This window comes from Chlamydotis macqueenii, chromosome 11, assembly GCF_036417535.1.
Source record: "Chlamydotis macqueenii isolate bChlMac1 chromosome 11, bChlMac1.mat, whole genome shotgun sequence".
In the NCBI taxonomy this organism is placed as follows: domain Eukaryota; kingdom Metazoa; phylum Chordata; class Aves; order Otidiformes; family Otididae; genus Chlamydotis; species Chlamydotis macqueenii.
The window spans coordinates 16246144-16259759 of record NC_141566.1 but is presented as its reverse complement, the minus strand read 5'-3'; the positions used below and the strand labels follow the sequence as shown (position 1 = coordinate 16259759).

The 13616-nt window shown below is 51.9% G+C and overlaps 1 protein-coding gene across 1 annotated transcript in view; it reads left to right on the top strand.

The window, feature by feature from the left end:
- The window catches only part of MCF2 (MCF.2 cell line derived transforming sequence), a 58678-nt gene that overhangs the window by 303 nt on the left and 44759 nt on the right, over positions 1-13616 (top strand). The window contains exons 2-3 of the mRNA XM_086756295.1: positions 12333-12401; positions 12984-13098. Of these exons, the coding sequence (XP_086612421.1) occupies positions 12333-12401; positions 12984-13098 (184 nt within the window). The remainder of the gene's footprint in view (positions 1-12332; positions 12402-12983; positions 13099-13616) is intronic.

The window sequence follows — 13616 nt, the reverse complement described above, 5'->3', positions numbered from 1 at the left end:
GGTGCCCGGCCCCGCAGCAGCCGGCGGCCGGGCGGGGAGGCGCGGGGGGGTTCCTTGGTACTCGGGTCCGGCTGCCTGGGGAGCCGCTGGGGAGCCGCTGGGGAGCCGCTGGGGAGCCGCTGGGGAGCCGCTGGGGAGCCGCTGGGGAGCCGCTGGGGAGCGGGGGGTTGCTGAGGACTTGGGATGTTACTTGTTTGGATGCGTTGCATGGTCAGGGGCAGAACGGCTTCGGTTCGGTAGGAAAAGCTCTTCCACGTTGTGCTGCTAACACGTCCTTCAGCGTGCATTTTGAGGAAAAGAGGTGCTTTTCGGTGAGCAGAAGGATGTTTGCCAGTGCTAAGTCCCCTTCTCAGACGCCCCCGTGGCTGAAACGAAAGAAGTCTTCCCTGGGAAGTCGCATCTTAGCTCGGTGCCTCTGGTGTGCCCGCTCCCAGTTTGTGAAGTAGAAAAGTCGATGTGCGTACAGCGTGTGTCTCTGTCAGACAGCCCCTCTTCCCTCCCTCATCTCCTGGGCTTTAAACATCGCCTGAACCCAGGCTGCGCTGGGGAGCGCGCAGGGTTGGGATGTCGCTGTGGGTATGGGGCTGCACACCCTCCCTCCATGCGGGAAGAAAATGCAGTCTGAGCCCTCACCCCCGGCCGTAAGCTGCTCCGCCGTGTGTCCTTTGATGGACAATGATCTGCTCATCAACTGTGTGGAGCCCCGACTTTTTTGTTATTTTGTTTTCTCGTGGGGAGAACAAGCGTTTTTTTTTTTTTTTTGCCATCTTTCACAAGCCGGGAAAGGTGGTGGCATCTTGGGTGACTCCAGCCTGGCTGGAGGATGCGTACCTTGTCAGGAGGTGAAGGCACTCATCATTCCTGATTTGTTCACAGCTGGCTTGGAGCCGTGCCGGGCACAAAAAAGACACACTGACCCAAAAAAAGCTTCCAGTCTAATTCTGATTTCCTTGACCTCTTTGCAAAGCACATTTTAGGGTGCGGGAGGAATTTAACAGGGGGTAAGTCACAGGTGAGGACTTTACCAATGTGTCAAGAGATGCTTGTGTACCTGCTCTTCTGGGACAGTGTCCACGGCAGCATCTTCCACTCCGCTGTGGGCTGCCCTGCCCGCCGGACCCGTGCTGACCTGCTCATTTGCCCGCACCCTGAAACAGGGTAGGAAAATGTAGGCAGGGGTCAATTGGCAAAGGATGCTACTTGAACGGATGTGATTAAAAAAACCCAACTGATCCTCCCTGTGCTGGTGTCGGCGATGAAACACGCTGCTGCAACAGGAGCTGGGTGACACGGGGATGAGGATGCAGATGGTGAACGTTTTCTACGAGCGATGCAACGGAAACCAGGTGAAAGCGGGCAGCGGGTTTCTCGTGCGCGTGAGCCCTGTCTTGTAACCAGCTCTTGGCAGATGACCTTTGTATAATGCTCATACAAAATCAAAATATCTCCACAAAGGCACATTTGTGTGGATATAGCTGTGGGATCTGGAGACGTGATTTGGCATCTGCGTAGATTCTTAAAATGAGATCTTGAAAAAGATACAGAGTTGAGTAAGGTTCCCCAAATCATGAGATTAAAAATAAATCAGGAGGTTTTATTCCCCATCGCTGATTTCTGAGCATTCAGCCTGATCTGGGACCATGTTTTAACCATTTCCCTTCATGCACCAGGACTGGAAACTTGTTGGTTGTTCCTCTTAGAAGGCGACGTTTCCCCCATATCTGCCTTACAGTGAGATACAAGCCTGTAAAAATCCTAAACCTGTTACTGCCGTTCTCATCTCTAAAATGGTTTGGGCTCCCTTGGAGAGCTGCAGGAGCACAGGGCCAGCAGCCTCCGAAAGCTCTGTGCCGCCGTCGGTCCGGACCCCTTCGGGTGGACCGCAGAGGAGTAGTATCCTGGGAGCAGTCAGTAGTACGTGGGATGTGCTTCCTCTCCCTACATCGCATTCGCTACAACCGCAGTTTAGTGGTTTGTCATTCATTTACCAGGACAAAAGTGAAGTGACAGCAGGGCTGTGTGGGAGGGGAGGAACTGAAGTGTAAAATAGGGTGGGGGAAAAAAAAAAGAGTCTTCCAAAGTGCCACCGAACTGGAGGATGCTTGGAGACAGGGAGCTTCCCCCGTGTGCCTGGAGATGGGGAGTCCAGAGCTTGGATATCGCCGCTGGTTGTGCTTGTGGTAGGAGCCTTTTGTTAAAGTCAGGTTTGGCAGGTAAACCTGCAAGGAAATCCCAGAACCGCAAACCAGGCGGATGCCCTCAGCCTCGTCCTGCAAATGGGCACCTTTGTGCTGACTGACACGTGTCGCTGCGACGGTGGTCGTTCCGGCACGCGCGGCCAGTGCAGCTCAGGTCCCACGCTCCTCAACTTGCTCCGCTGCCAAAGCCTCAATCATCCCATCTGACAGCTTCCCTGGCGCGGTGAAATCGAAGGCAGAGGAACAGGGGTGCAAGGAGCTGTGATGGAAGTGGCTGAGTGGGGCTGCCTCGTCTTCCGGATCCCTTTTCCTCCCGGGCGATGCCAGAGTTGGTTTTACGGCGGGGCTGAGTCAGGAGCTGCCGGGGCAGGGTTCCCTGGGAACCCGCGCTGGCTGAGCCAGTTACCCATCTGCTGCCCCGCGGGTGTCTGTCCAAGGGCTGGGGGGTGTGAGACAGACAGCAAACGCTAGCTATGTCCTTTCCCGCTCACCTCCTGTGCCTCTGACGTCCTCCTGCCGCAGGAAAGCGGTGAGCTGGATTTGGAGATGTGCTTTTGCTCAACGGAATTGAGCATTTCCATTTGCAGTTCGGGAAAATTGATTTTAGTTTCCCCCACTTAGCAGCAGGGTTTTCAGGTGAAGCCGTTGTGGGAAGCTGGCTGTACGATTCAGTTTCCTGGCCGTAAGGGCTGGGAAAGCCAATAAATTGTTCCAGCGGTTCCAGGGAACTGAATTCCAGGTTCCTAGGTGGGTAATGGGGCCCAAGGATTTACTGCTGTTACGTCTTCCAGGAGTTCCTTTGTGTGCAAAGCTGGAGTTTGGTGTGGAAGAGGGAGCGCTTGCGTGGTACGCAGTGATGATGGGGAGGTTACTGATGCGTGGGTGTTTTTATTTGGCTTTGGAAGTGTTTTGTGCTGAAGGGGCTCTGGTTTGGAGGCTGGCGGTGGTGGCGTGCTGGTGGCAGATGCTGAACACGCTGCACAGCTGGCAAACGCCCCGGTGCTGGTGTGCGAATGCCTGCAGAGGCTTTCCTGAGTGTCCCGTAAGGGAGGAGTGACTGAAATTGGGAATAGGAGAAAATTAAATGTACATCGAAGCTCCGAAGTATTAGAAATGCAAGAAACGAGATTTTCTCAACTCCCACACTGCGTTTGAACCCACGAGGGTGGGCGTTGAGAAACTTTTATTATGTTTCTTGCAATAGATGTAAATTCATGTAAAGCTGAGCTGGCTTTTATCTTTAGCAACTTGTGCTTAGTTGGGGTGATAGGAGAAGATGTTTTTTCTGATTGGATGTGAACATTTCAGAGCATCCAGTATTGCGTTCCCTCGTGTTAGGTTAGCCACAGCAGTAACAGGAGATAATGCGTACGCCTTGTTGCCATTTTGTTTCCTTTTGCTTCGCCTTTCCTGAGCAAAACTTCCACAGTTTGCCAGCTGTTACATCTAAATTAGAAGAGATTCCCCCCCACAAAACTCCACAGGGACACCCTGGGCTTTTTTTTTGCAACCCCTGAGCATCCTCCTCCTTGCTGGCAGCACGGCTCAGCCCTGGCTCCTGGGAACCCTTCTTCTCACTCCAGCTCCCAAAATTGTATTGAAGGACGACGTTCCCGGGAACGTGGGATCCTTAGGTGGCTGCACCTTGTCCTGCCGGCAGCCCTGGGTGCTCCTGCTGTTCTGCAGCCGGCCTTTCCCCGCCGGTGGTTGCTGGAAGGAGGGATGCCCGGGAGCGGGAGGCTCCTGTCCCGGGGCTCGCAGGCTCCTTGGCCGCGGGGCCAGATCCAGGGTCGCTCTGCGCACGCCTGGACACGCTGCCATCCGATCCCTCTTCACCCCGCCAATCGGCTCCTATTGTGAGGTGATGATTCAGCTGGTCCCGTGAGGACATTCCTCCACGGGACAGGCACGCTGCCTGGATGATGGCCCACAAGCCTGAGTTAACATTTTCTCCCTATTTCTTATCCTTTTTTTCTTTCACAGCATTTTCTTTTGCATTTGCGCCCTTACCCTCAGTGTGTATACATCTAAGCCTGTTGAAAAAGTCATTCTAGTTTTTCAGAAGCTTCACTTTTTTTCTGTTTTTTGCTGTATGGTTTCTTGGCCGAGCATACTCCCAGGTTTGGGTGATGGGGATGTGTGCCTGCGCTGAAGCACCGACGCCAGATAAGCCCGGGAAGGCCTCGGCGGAGAAGCACAGGCGCTAGGTCAGGAGAAGGGACCATCTGGCGCCGTATCCTGCCTCCTACGCTGCGCCGGAGCGGGTGCTTGGGGAGAGGTAAAAGAAAGAGCTTGCAAACAGAGCGAGGCTTTCCTTAAAATATCCTTCCTGCTCTGACAAAGGATAATTTAAGCAGTCGTTGAAGCTGGCGTGGTGAGCAAGCCGTCATGCTTGGTGATGGACTAACCCTCCCGGGGCTTTCCACGGCCTGTTTGAATCGCTGGGTCTTTTTGATGTGCTCCTGCCTGACGTCGCCGCCCCAGGTTCCCTTCTGTGACGCGAGATGATGCTCCTGGTGAAAAATCATGATTTTTGCTAGGGCATGCTCGCACACAGACAGTGACTGCGGTGATTCCAGAGGCTCTGTGTTCGCGCCCACGCGGCTGTGGAGGGTGGTGGCTGCGCTGGGGTGGCTGTCCTGTGCAGGGCATGGCTCTGCGGGAGCCAGGTCCCTTTGAAACGGTGGCGTGGCAGCGGCTGCTGCCGAGCGTCTGTCCCGTCTGGCTCTGAAGGAGGTGTTTTGCTGCTGGGCTGCCTCCGTAGTGAGCTTTCTGAGGGCCACCCATGCCTGGAGCCATCGTCACCGGGCTACTGGGGCGAGCCCGAGGCCACCGGTAGCCTGGGGACCAGGGTGTGCTGCCAGCACCTGAACCACCAGCTCCCTCTAAATACACCCTGTCTGTGCACACCTCCCGCCAGGTTCCTGGGGTGCAGCTCTGCCATCCCCTCTCCCCCATATTGTGCTGGTTTGGTGAGCGCGTCTGCCAAGCCGAGGATTTACCGAGAGATTCGCCCGTGGCCGGTGGAGGTTTGCCATCAGGCTATTGACAGAACCGGCTGAGGAGCTCCATCATCTTCCTCGGGATCGATACATCACATCTGCCAGAAAAGCAGACGTTTAGAAACCTAATCGAATTGCTAATCTTTCCCTCCAAACAAAGACCTGGTTTCAACTGGCTGGCATTAAGAAGAGGTGCCTGCAGACTGAGCCCCGGGCTCGGGGGGACGCAGAGCCCCCCCTGCAGCTCCCGGCCGCGGCGGAGTGCGAGCTGTCCCCGCGAAACAAAGATGCTCGCAGCAGTCAGGGGTATGGAAGCTTTCTGCCATCAATATTTAATGGGTCTTTTGTGCCACCGGCTTGGCACGGGGAAGGGCCGCACCGCCTGAAACCTGTTGAACGTGCCAGGTTTCAGCGCAGCAGCAGCAGCAGTTGTTCTTACGCCGAGATGGCTGCAGGTGAATTTGCTCCGTGAGGTATTCGCCGTGCGGGGAAAAGGTCCCCACGGGTCTCAATCTGTGGCCAGACTCTTACCTCAGCTGTAAAGGTGTAACTGCAGCGTAAGGCTGTTAATCCCCACATGCTCTGGATTACTTTGGTGGAATAGAGTAGAAATGTCTCTTATTAGCAGGCCCCTCTGCTTTTCTGCCCAGTGAATTTTTAGAAGTCCCTGGTGCGGGACCTGCAAGCCCCTGTCAGCCAGCTTGCTGTGAACTCACTGGTTGGGAAAAATGATCCCTTGGCCTCAGGTCCCCAGGGAGGAAGCCACGAATCCTGGCTGGTGGACCTCACAACTGATCCAGAGACCTTCAGGTTTTTGGTGCATCCAGAAACCAGTCCTGTGGGTTGTGGAGACCTTTTCCTACCTGGCTGTCCAGGTTAGTCCAACAGTTAGTTCAATGGGGTTTTTATCACCCGCCCCTTGATGCCAGCTCTCGCATGACCCATACAGCCGTGGGCATCTACATTGGCCTGGAGGATGGGGGCTGCTGGGGTCTTTGCTCTTGTCATCAGACATGCTCCTGGCTCTTTGTCGACGTCGTATCCTCTGGCACTTGTGCCTGTTCCCGTTTGCAGATGAGGAACTGAAGCCATGGCAGACACGATTTGCTCCCGGCTACCGAAGAGTTTACTCTCAAAGCCAGGAAGCGGCCTCAGGACCTTGGCTATGAGTCCTCTGCTCGGAGCAGGTCCTGTCAATAAGCTTTTGGTGAATACAGCTGGCCTTGTTGAGGAGCACAATGTCCCATTCTCTGCCGCACGTTCCCTAATGAACGTGCCGTTCGGTACGGTGTCTCTGTCGGCATCGTGCTGCCTGGCCGGCCGCCAGCCCCTCCTGGCTCCGTTTCCCATGAGCGCGGCATAAACACGTGCTCCGTGTGTACGCAACGTCGTATCCTGTTCCCGGGCAGGTACGGAGCAGGATGGAGAGGTGGGAGGGTGGATCCGGTGATGTGGGAATTAGGATCCTGCTCCAGGTGTAAGCTCGTCGGGAGCTTACCTCTTGGAGACCGTGCAGGTGGGACACGATCCCTGGGAAGCTGCTGGCTGAAGCAGTGCCCGGGCGGTACCGGCTGCTGCCTGCCTGCCTCCGCGCTCCAGCCCTGCTCCTTCCCAGGGACAGGCACTGTGTCACTCGGCACCGCGCTGTTGGACAGGCTGTGCGTAGACCTCGTGCAAGCGTGCCATTCCTGGTAGGGCAGTTTGCAGACAGTATAAAATAGAACTTTTTTTTTTTTCTCTAATTACTCCCTCTACCCTGCTTTCTGGACGTGGTGTGCTGATAGGAAGAATGGCAATGTTTCTTGTTGTGTATTGGGTTGGATCCAAAATCTTTTGAAACAGCTCAGTGAAAAAGCGGGGTTGGGCTCAGCCGCTCGCCGGCTAGGACGTGCACTGGGGCAATGGAGACCCAGGTTTCCTGCAGTGACCTGTGGCCCCAACCGCTGCTCCGGGATGGATTTCTGTTGTTCTTCCTGGAGGAGCTATTTGGCTTTTGCAGATAATTAAATTCCCCTTACGCAAAGTGAGTGCCCCCCGCGATGGGCTGCAGGGTCGTTCCTTTTGAGCGCTGCTTTGTGGCTATGAAAGGGGGTATGGCAACAGGACCGAGTTCGGGGGGAAATTGCAGTATTTCTCCTCAGATATAGGGCTGTGTTTCGATTCTTTGCCCCAGTGAGTATTTGATTTTGCAGCTTTGGCTGGAGAAGCTGAAAGGGCCGCTCTGGCCCTTTCTCATTGCGCTGTGTTCATGGTTGGGGCACTCCGCTTTCAGGGATTTCTGTTCCTGTTCCTGCACAAAGCAGAAGAGATAAGGATGGCTTAATCCTCATGCCCAGCCTAGCTGGTGCTCCATCAGCTGTTCTGGGAGGCTCACACCAACACTGGCCTTGGATAGGGGTGCCCATGGCAGCCAGGAGAAACCCCGCTCTTTGAAACTCCCTGAGCACCAGACCTTCCTGCAGACACTGCTGGTCTGTGTAGGTCCATGATGTGGGCATCGTTAGCCTCAAAGGAACTTCTGGAGGCCAGTGGGCCTTCCTGCGGTGGGACAACCTGAGACAGACACTGGCTGATGACCCTGTTTAGCCCAGAAAGTCACCAGGAAAGCAGAAGTAGGTTACAAACGTGGTGATTTGCAGGCTCCCTTGACAGCAAATAAATGGTGCTTCGTTGGGTGTAGATGTCCAATTGGACAAACAGCTGAGAACAAACAGATCATGGAGGAGCTTGATGTGATCCTTTACCCTTTTCATTTCATTTACTTCAGTTTTGTTTCCTAGACTACGGCAGCAACCCTCGCATGAAAAGCTGCTGTTCTTCATTCACAACAAAGCCATCTCCAAATGGATTTTATAGCTGCGAACAATATTTGGTCAGCGTTGTGAAGTGTAAGGCACTATTACATCAGCTTGGCAGATGCCTTCCACAGCTGCTGTCTGCAGATGCCGTGGGCCTGTGAAGGTTAGAAAACAAAAGGAAAGAAAAGAATAGTTACCAAAGAGCAAAGAGCTTCAGAGTTTAATTGAGTTTTCCGAGAGGAATTTGGACTCAGACTGTAGCTGTCCCCTCTCTGAATGTCACTGCAGACCTCCACTGTATGTGAAACTCCCGCTGTGCTTGAATCGCCTCGAAAGGGAAGGTCTCTAACAAGAAGCATCGTTCTTACAGCTGCAGTCTGCGCAGAGGCCTTGAGATACGGTCCCATGGAGAGGATCCAGCAAAATGTCCTGGGCTGTGTAACCAAATGGTGGGGACAGGACAGGTTCAGTGGGGCTCCCTGCCGAGCCACGTTAGTTTTTCCCTTTTGTCTTTTCCTTGCTTGGCTTCACGCGTCCTCCAAAACTCTGTGTCATGGCAACGCTCTCCTCCGTAGAGGAGTCTGAATGTAATAATTGCAGCAGCGTTTTCTAAATACCCAGCTTAGAGCCTATATAAAAAAGTTACTACACTATTACGACCATTTATCATCCAGATGCTCTGTTTTTTTAGTGAGACCCTAAAGCCTGAGGTCATACCAGCTGTGCAGTTTGTGAAGAGCTCTGGGATGTTGTAACGCAGGGGGTTCAGGCTTGATTTTGTATCGGCAGTTCTGTTCTATGGTAGTTGATGATCACAAAGCTTCTTTTTAAGATAAACGAATGGAGTTGCGTGAAACCTTGACTTCCTCCGCCTTGTGCCAAGCGAGATGCAGGCTGTTCATAGCCAGTGCTGGGCAGTACCCTGGGGTCCTTTCTGTACTTTCTGGGTACTCCTGTCCCAGGAGTGTCCTTCAAATAAGAAATACTCAGTTTGCTAATGAACGTCAACTGAAGCTTTGTTTGAGAGGCGGATATCATTGATACCCCACTGTCTTTGACTGCTCTTTTTCCAGAGATTAATATCTGAGGACAGAGCTCATGCTTCTGTACAGGATTTATAGCAACATCCAACTGATGTGCCGCAGGCACAGCAACACGCTTGCGAAGTCGATGCCAGCACTTGATTTTCCCCTAACATTTGCCCAGGAGGTTGAGTTCGATGGCCAATGCAGAGCGAGCGATGAGTTGGCCAAGGAGCAGCTCTCATGGGACCACAATCAGCCTGTTGTTGTGCCTTGACTTGACCAAAGGGCAATTGTCCTGCTCCTCCAGTGCTTGATGGGTTCTCCTGCCCCACAGGAGATGGGGAGGGTTTGCAAGGGAAGTGCTCCCCGAGCCTTCACTGCCTGAAGTAGAGTACTCCCACCTAGTTTTTCCTCAAATGAGTTATGTTGGGTGCTCAACTTGGGACTGCTCGGAAGGGCCTGTTTTTCTGAAGGTGCTGAGTGCCCTCTTCCAAAAATGTCATAGTTGAGAAGTGAGAAACTTGAAGTTATGAGGGTGCTTAGGAGCCTGGACCTCTACCTCTGTGCCAAATTCAAGGATGAGACAGCTGGGGCTGTCCAGCCTGGAGAAGAGGAGGCTCCAGGGAGATCTTATAGCGGTCTTCCAGTACTTCAAGGGGGCCTATAGGAAAGACGGGGAGAGACTGTTCAGTAGGGCCTGCTGTGACAGGATGAGGGGTAATGGTCTCAAAATAGAGGGAGGTAGATTCAGACTGGATATTAGGAAAAAATTTTTTACAATGAGGGTAGTGGAGCACTGGCCCAGGTTGCCCAGAGAGGTGGTGGATGCCCCATCCCTGGAAACATTCAAGGCCAGGTTGGATGGGGCTCTGAGCAACCTGATCTGGTTGGAGATGTCCCTGCTCCTGGCAGGGGGGTTGGACTGGATGGGCTTTAAAGGTTCTTTCCAACCCAAACCATTCTGTGATTCTATGATGAAATTTTCAGTACGATGAAATGTTGGGGAGCAAGGTCCTCGCTGCAAACCACGACTCCCAGAGCGGGTCCCTCCTTGAATCACTCCTGAGTGTGGTGGGGACATCCGTCTTATGGTGCTTTGAGCCTCAGACCCCAAAATGCCAGGTGCACCTGCTGGCATGGCCCTGACCGTGCTTGCTTTGCTGGCGGGCTCTGCGTGACGGGGCTCGCCTGCGCCCACGTTTGCAGTGAGCACGGCGCAGCAGGCCCTACCGCGGCCCCCCAGCGCAGGTGGGGTTGAAACCTAAGTTGGTTTTTGCAGTTTCCAGGCTGATTGTTGGGAAATTGCAGCTAAGAGATGTGAGAGAATAAGCACCAGCTTCTGAGGTTAAAGCGTGCGTTTCTGAGATGATCTTTCTTTTCTGGAAAGCAAAGTTTGAAAATATCTGTGGAAAAATGCTACATTTTTTCCAAGTATGTCTCCGGCTTAGTTTAAGGCTGCAAGCTGTTGTTGTTCTCAGTGAGAAAATGTCTTGTGCAACTTTTTAATTAAGTGATTTCTGTTTGGTTTGTTTTTTTTTTTACCATGCAAAGGTTAACCCCCTGTTCCCAGCCTGTTTCCTGGACAGCTGTCAATAAACCATCATTTCCCTCCCGTACGGCCGCAGAACCGGAAACAACCGCCGCATTTACTGTAAACCCTGTGTTTGCTCCTGCTGCTGCGCGCCTGAGTCGTGCGCGGGCGTTGCGGCGCGGGGCACGGCTTTGCCAGGCTCGGCAGCGGCTGCGTTTTCGGGGGCAGCCGTGGACAGGGCAGGCGAGGTGAGCTGGCTTTGAGGACCGGCTTCAGCCTGGCTGCAAGCGCAGCCGAGCTGCTCGCCAGCCCCACGCCTTTCTGAGGCACAGCCCTGGGCTTTCGTCCTCTATTTTCACAGACCCACGTGTTTAATATCATCTACTTCATGTGCTGGAGCTCGTTAAGTTATTAAATGTGATTTTTATCGGTATGAAACTCAATAGTTGAGAAAAAAATCAATTAATAGAGAAGAAATCTATTGCCACTGCTTGTCCTCAACTTAGGTGACGCGGTTGAATGAGAGGGAAATATTTGAAATACTTTGCAAGGCAAACTTCTTTCCTACCAAGACCAAGTCTGTTAAAATCAAGAATGTTTCTGTAGATGCCAGTGGGACTGAGGCTTGATCCTTAACAAACAAAAAATAACATTTTTGTCTACAGGAGGAAAAAAACAGCGATGTGTGCAGAGAAGAGCAGAGCTGCCCATGGGCGGTGGGGAGTGCAGGGTGCACCCACCTCCTGCACCTCTGGCCAGCTGTGCCGCAGCTCCGCACAGCTGGTTAAAGGCCTGACAAGTCCTTAGATAAAGTAGAAGTGACCCAGAAAGCTTTTGGAAAAGTGCAATAGAATAAATATTGATTATGCTGGAGTGTGCTGAAGTATGCAGCCTGTGTGACTTAAGCCAGCCGAAAGGACCAACTCTGTAAAATAATCAGTGCTTAAAATTTAATTATCAGAAAGCACAAGGACTTTAATCTGTATAGATGTGCTTGAAAGCATTTATTTGCAGGAACAGGGATGTTTAATTTTTAGCTATCATTCCATTTAGAGATAATCCAGAAAAATGTCTGCCAGCAATAAGCTGCTCTGGTGTTTATTGAGTCTGGTTTTTGTTTTCTTCTCCCAGTGAAAGGTAAAATTATGTATATTGTTCCGATGTGCTTCGTTGGCACTGGAACGGTCAGTGTGCTAAATATGGTATTAAACAGCCTCTCCCATTATTTAATTAAAAAGAAATCTAATAACCGAACATAAGAACAACAGCCTTTCCAGTGCATGTGGCCCCATGCCAGGTGAAAATACGATTTGAGAAGCTTATTTGCTCAAAATTAAAGACTATAACAGTCTGAAAACCCAACCTTGTTCCCAGTGCGGCAGCCTCGGACGCTGCCATTCCTAGCGGAAACCTCAGCCCATGACACTGCCGCGGCTGGGAGACACTGGGGGAGCCTGCAAATAGGGGAGTAAAATTAGTAACTCGAAATGTTGGGTATACCCTGTTGAGGGGAGAGCACTCAAGCTCCCAGGCAGTTCTCCCTTGGTACATCTGATAGGATAGATTTGCTACTGACTGAAGGCTTTTGCCCGGTTAGAGACGTTAGAAACATTGCTTTCTAGGAGAACCCATACGTCCTTTGTTACAAAATTTCCTGTATAATTTGGGAAAGCTGCATGTGTTAACCCACCTTTGGGTTAACACATGGATAGACGTAGATGTGTTTCCTTTGGATTTTTGCTTCCTTTTTGACTGCTGCTTCTGTTTTTTTTTTCCAGAAACTGCGACACCCATCAGTGCAAAGGACATCAGTGATGATCTGATGAAAGAGTTTGCTTTTCTTTCTGGTGAGTACGGTGAGCTTCGCCAGGGTCTCTCTCTGTGTGTGGTAATTAAATACTCCGGGCGAACTTCTGCGCTATTTGGCAAAATGATACTCCACGCAGGATATTATCCATCAGGTAGTCTCCAGTGCCACTAGAAATGTTGTTAATAAAACATTGAGGCAGTTTGAAAGAGCCTATTAGTTTCCTGTCTCGAGCCATACTGTAAAATATTCTTACCTTCAAACACTCAACGCATTAACGAGGGTTTTGCTTTGAAATGTATTTCTCTAGGTTCCAGACCAGCGCCCTTGTTTGTCCTTGTATTTCTGACTTCTTTTGCTGTCCCATGTAAAGTATGCTTGGTGAATAAAGGAAATACCTGGTACCCAGAATGTTTCTTTCCACCACCTCTTCGTGTGGTGTGTGTGTGTGTACTGTGCTTGAAATCGGAGGCAGGATTTGACCCGGCTTTGCTATTCTGATGGTGTAAAAACCCCTCTGTAATGATGGCAGGGTGTTTTCTGACGTGTCTGCTGGCCCTGGGTGTTGCTGCTGGCCCTCCTCGCAAGCATACCCAGGGGAGCATCCTTGTCTTTATTCCAGGTGGCCGAGGGAAAGACAAGGCTTGGATTATCACCCTCCCTGACAACGCTCGCTTCAACGAGGTGCCCGAGGAGATCGTATCTAAAGTCTTAACATACCTGACGTCAGTCCCGAGGTATGTGGCTCCCTTCTAGCTCTTGCCAGTGATGGGCAGAGGTGCTGGTCCTGGCTGGATCGGGCGGGGCGTCTTCAAGGTAATGTCATGAATGGGGGTGAGGGGCATCTTCAGCTCTCAGGACATGTGAGAGGGAGAAGACGAAGGATGCAAGCCCTTCAGGTGTCCAGGCGTGGTATTTAATGTGCCAGTAACTGCAGGGTAAAAAGTGGACATCATCTCTATGGCTTGTCAGCCTGCATGTATCATAAATACAGTTTATTAAGTTTCTAATTAACAGCGAGCTTTCCTTAAGCTTTGACATGTGTCACTGCTTAAATATGCCATGCCGCTGCGGAATAATATTTTGACGTGTACAAATAGAGAGTCATTAGCGTGGAAAAAGAGAAATGTAACCAGAGGAAGAGACTAATTACAGGAGCAACGCGTTTGGGGTCTCGGTGACATGTGATGGCTCAGCAGCTCCCATTACCCGCCTGTGTCTCGGGGTTAAGCAGCTGACAGTCTGCCCGTGCCAC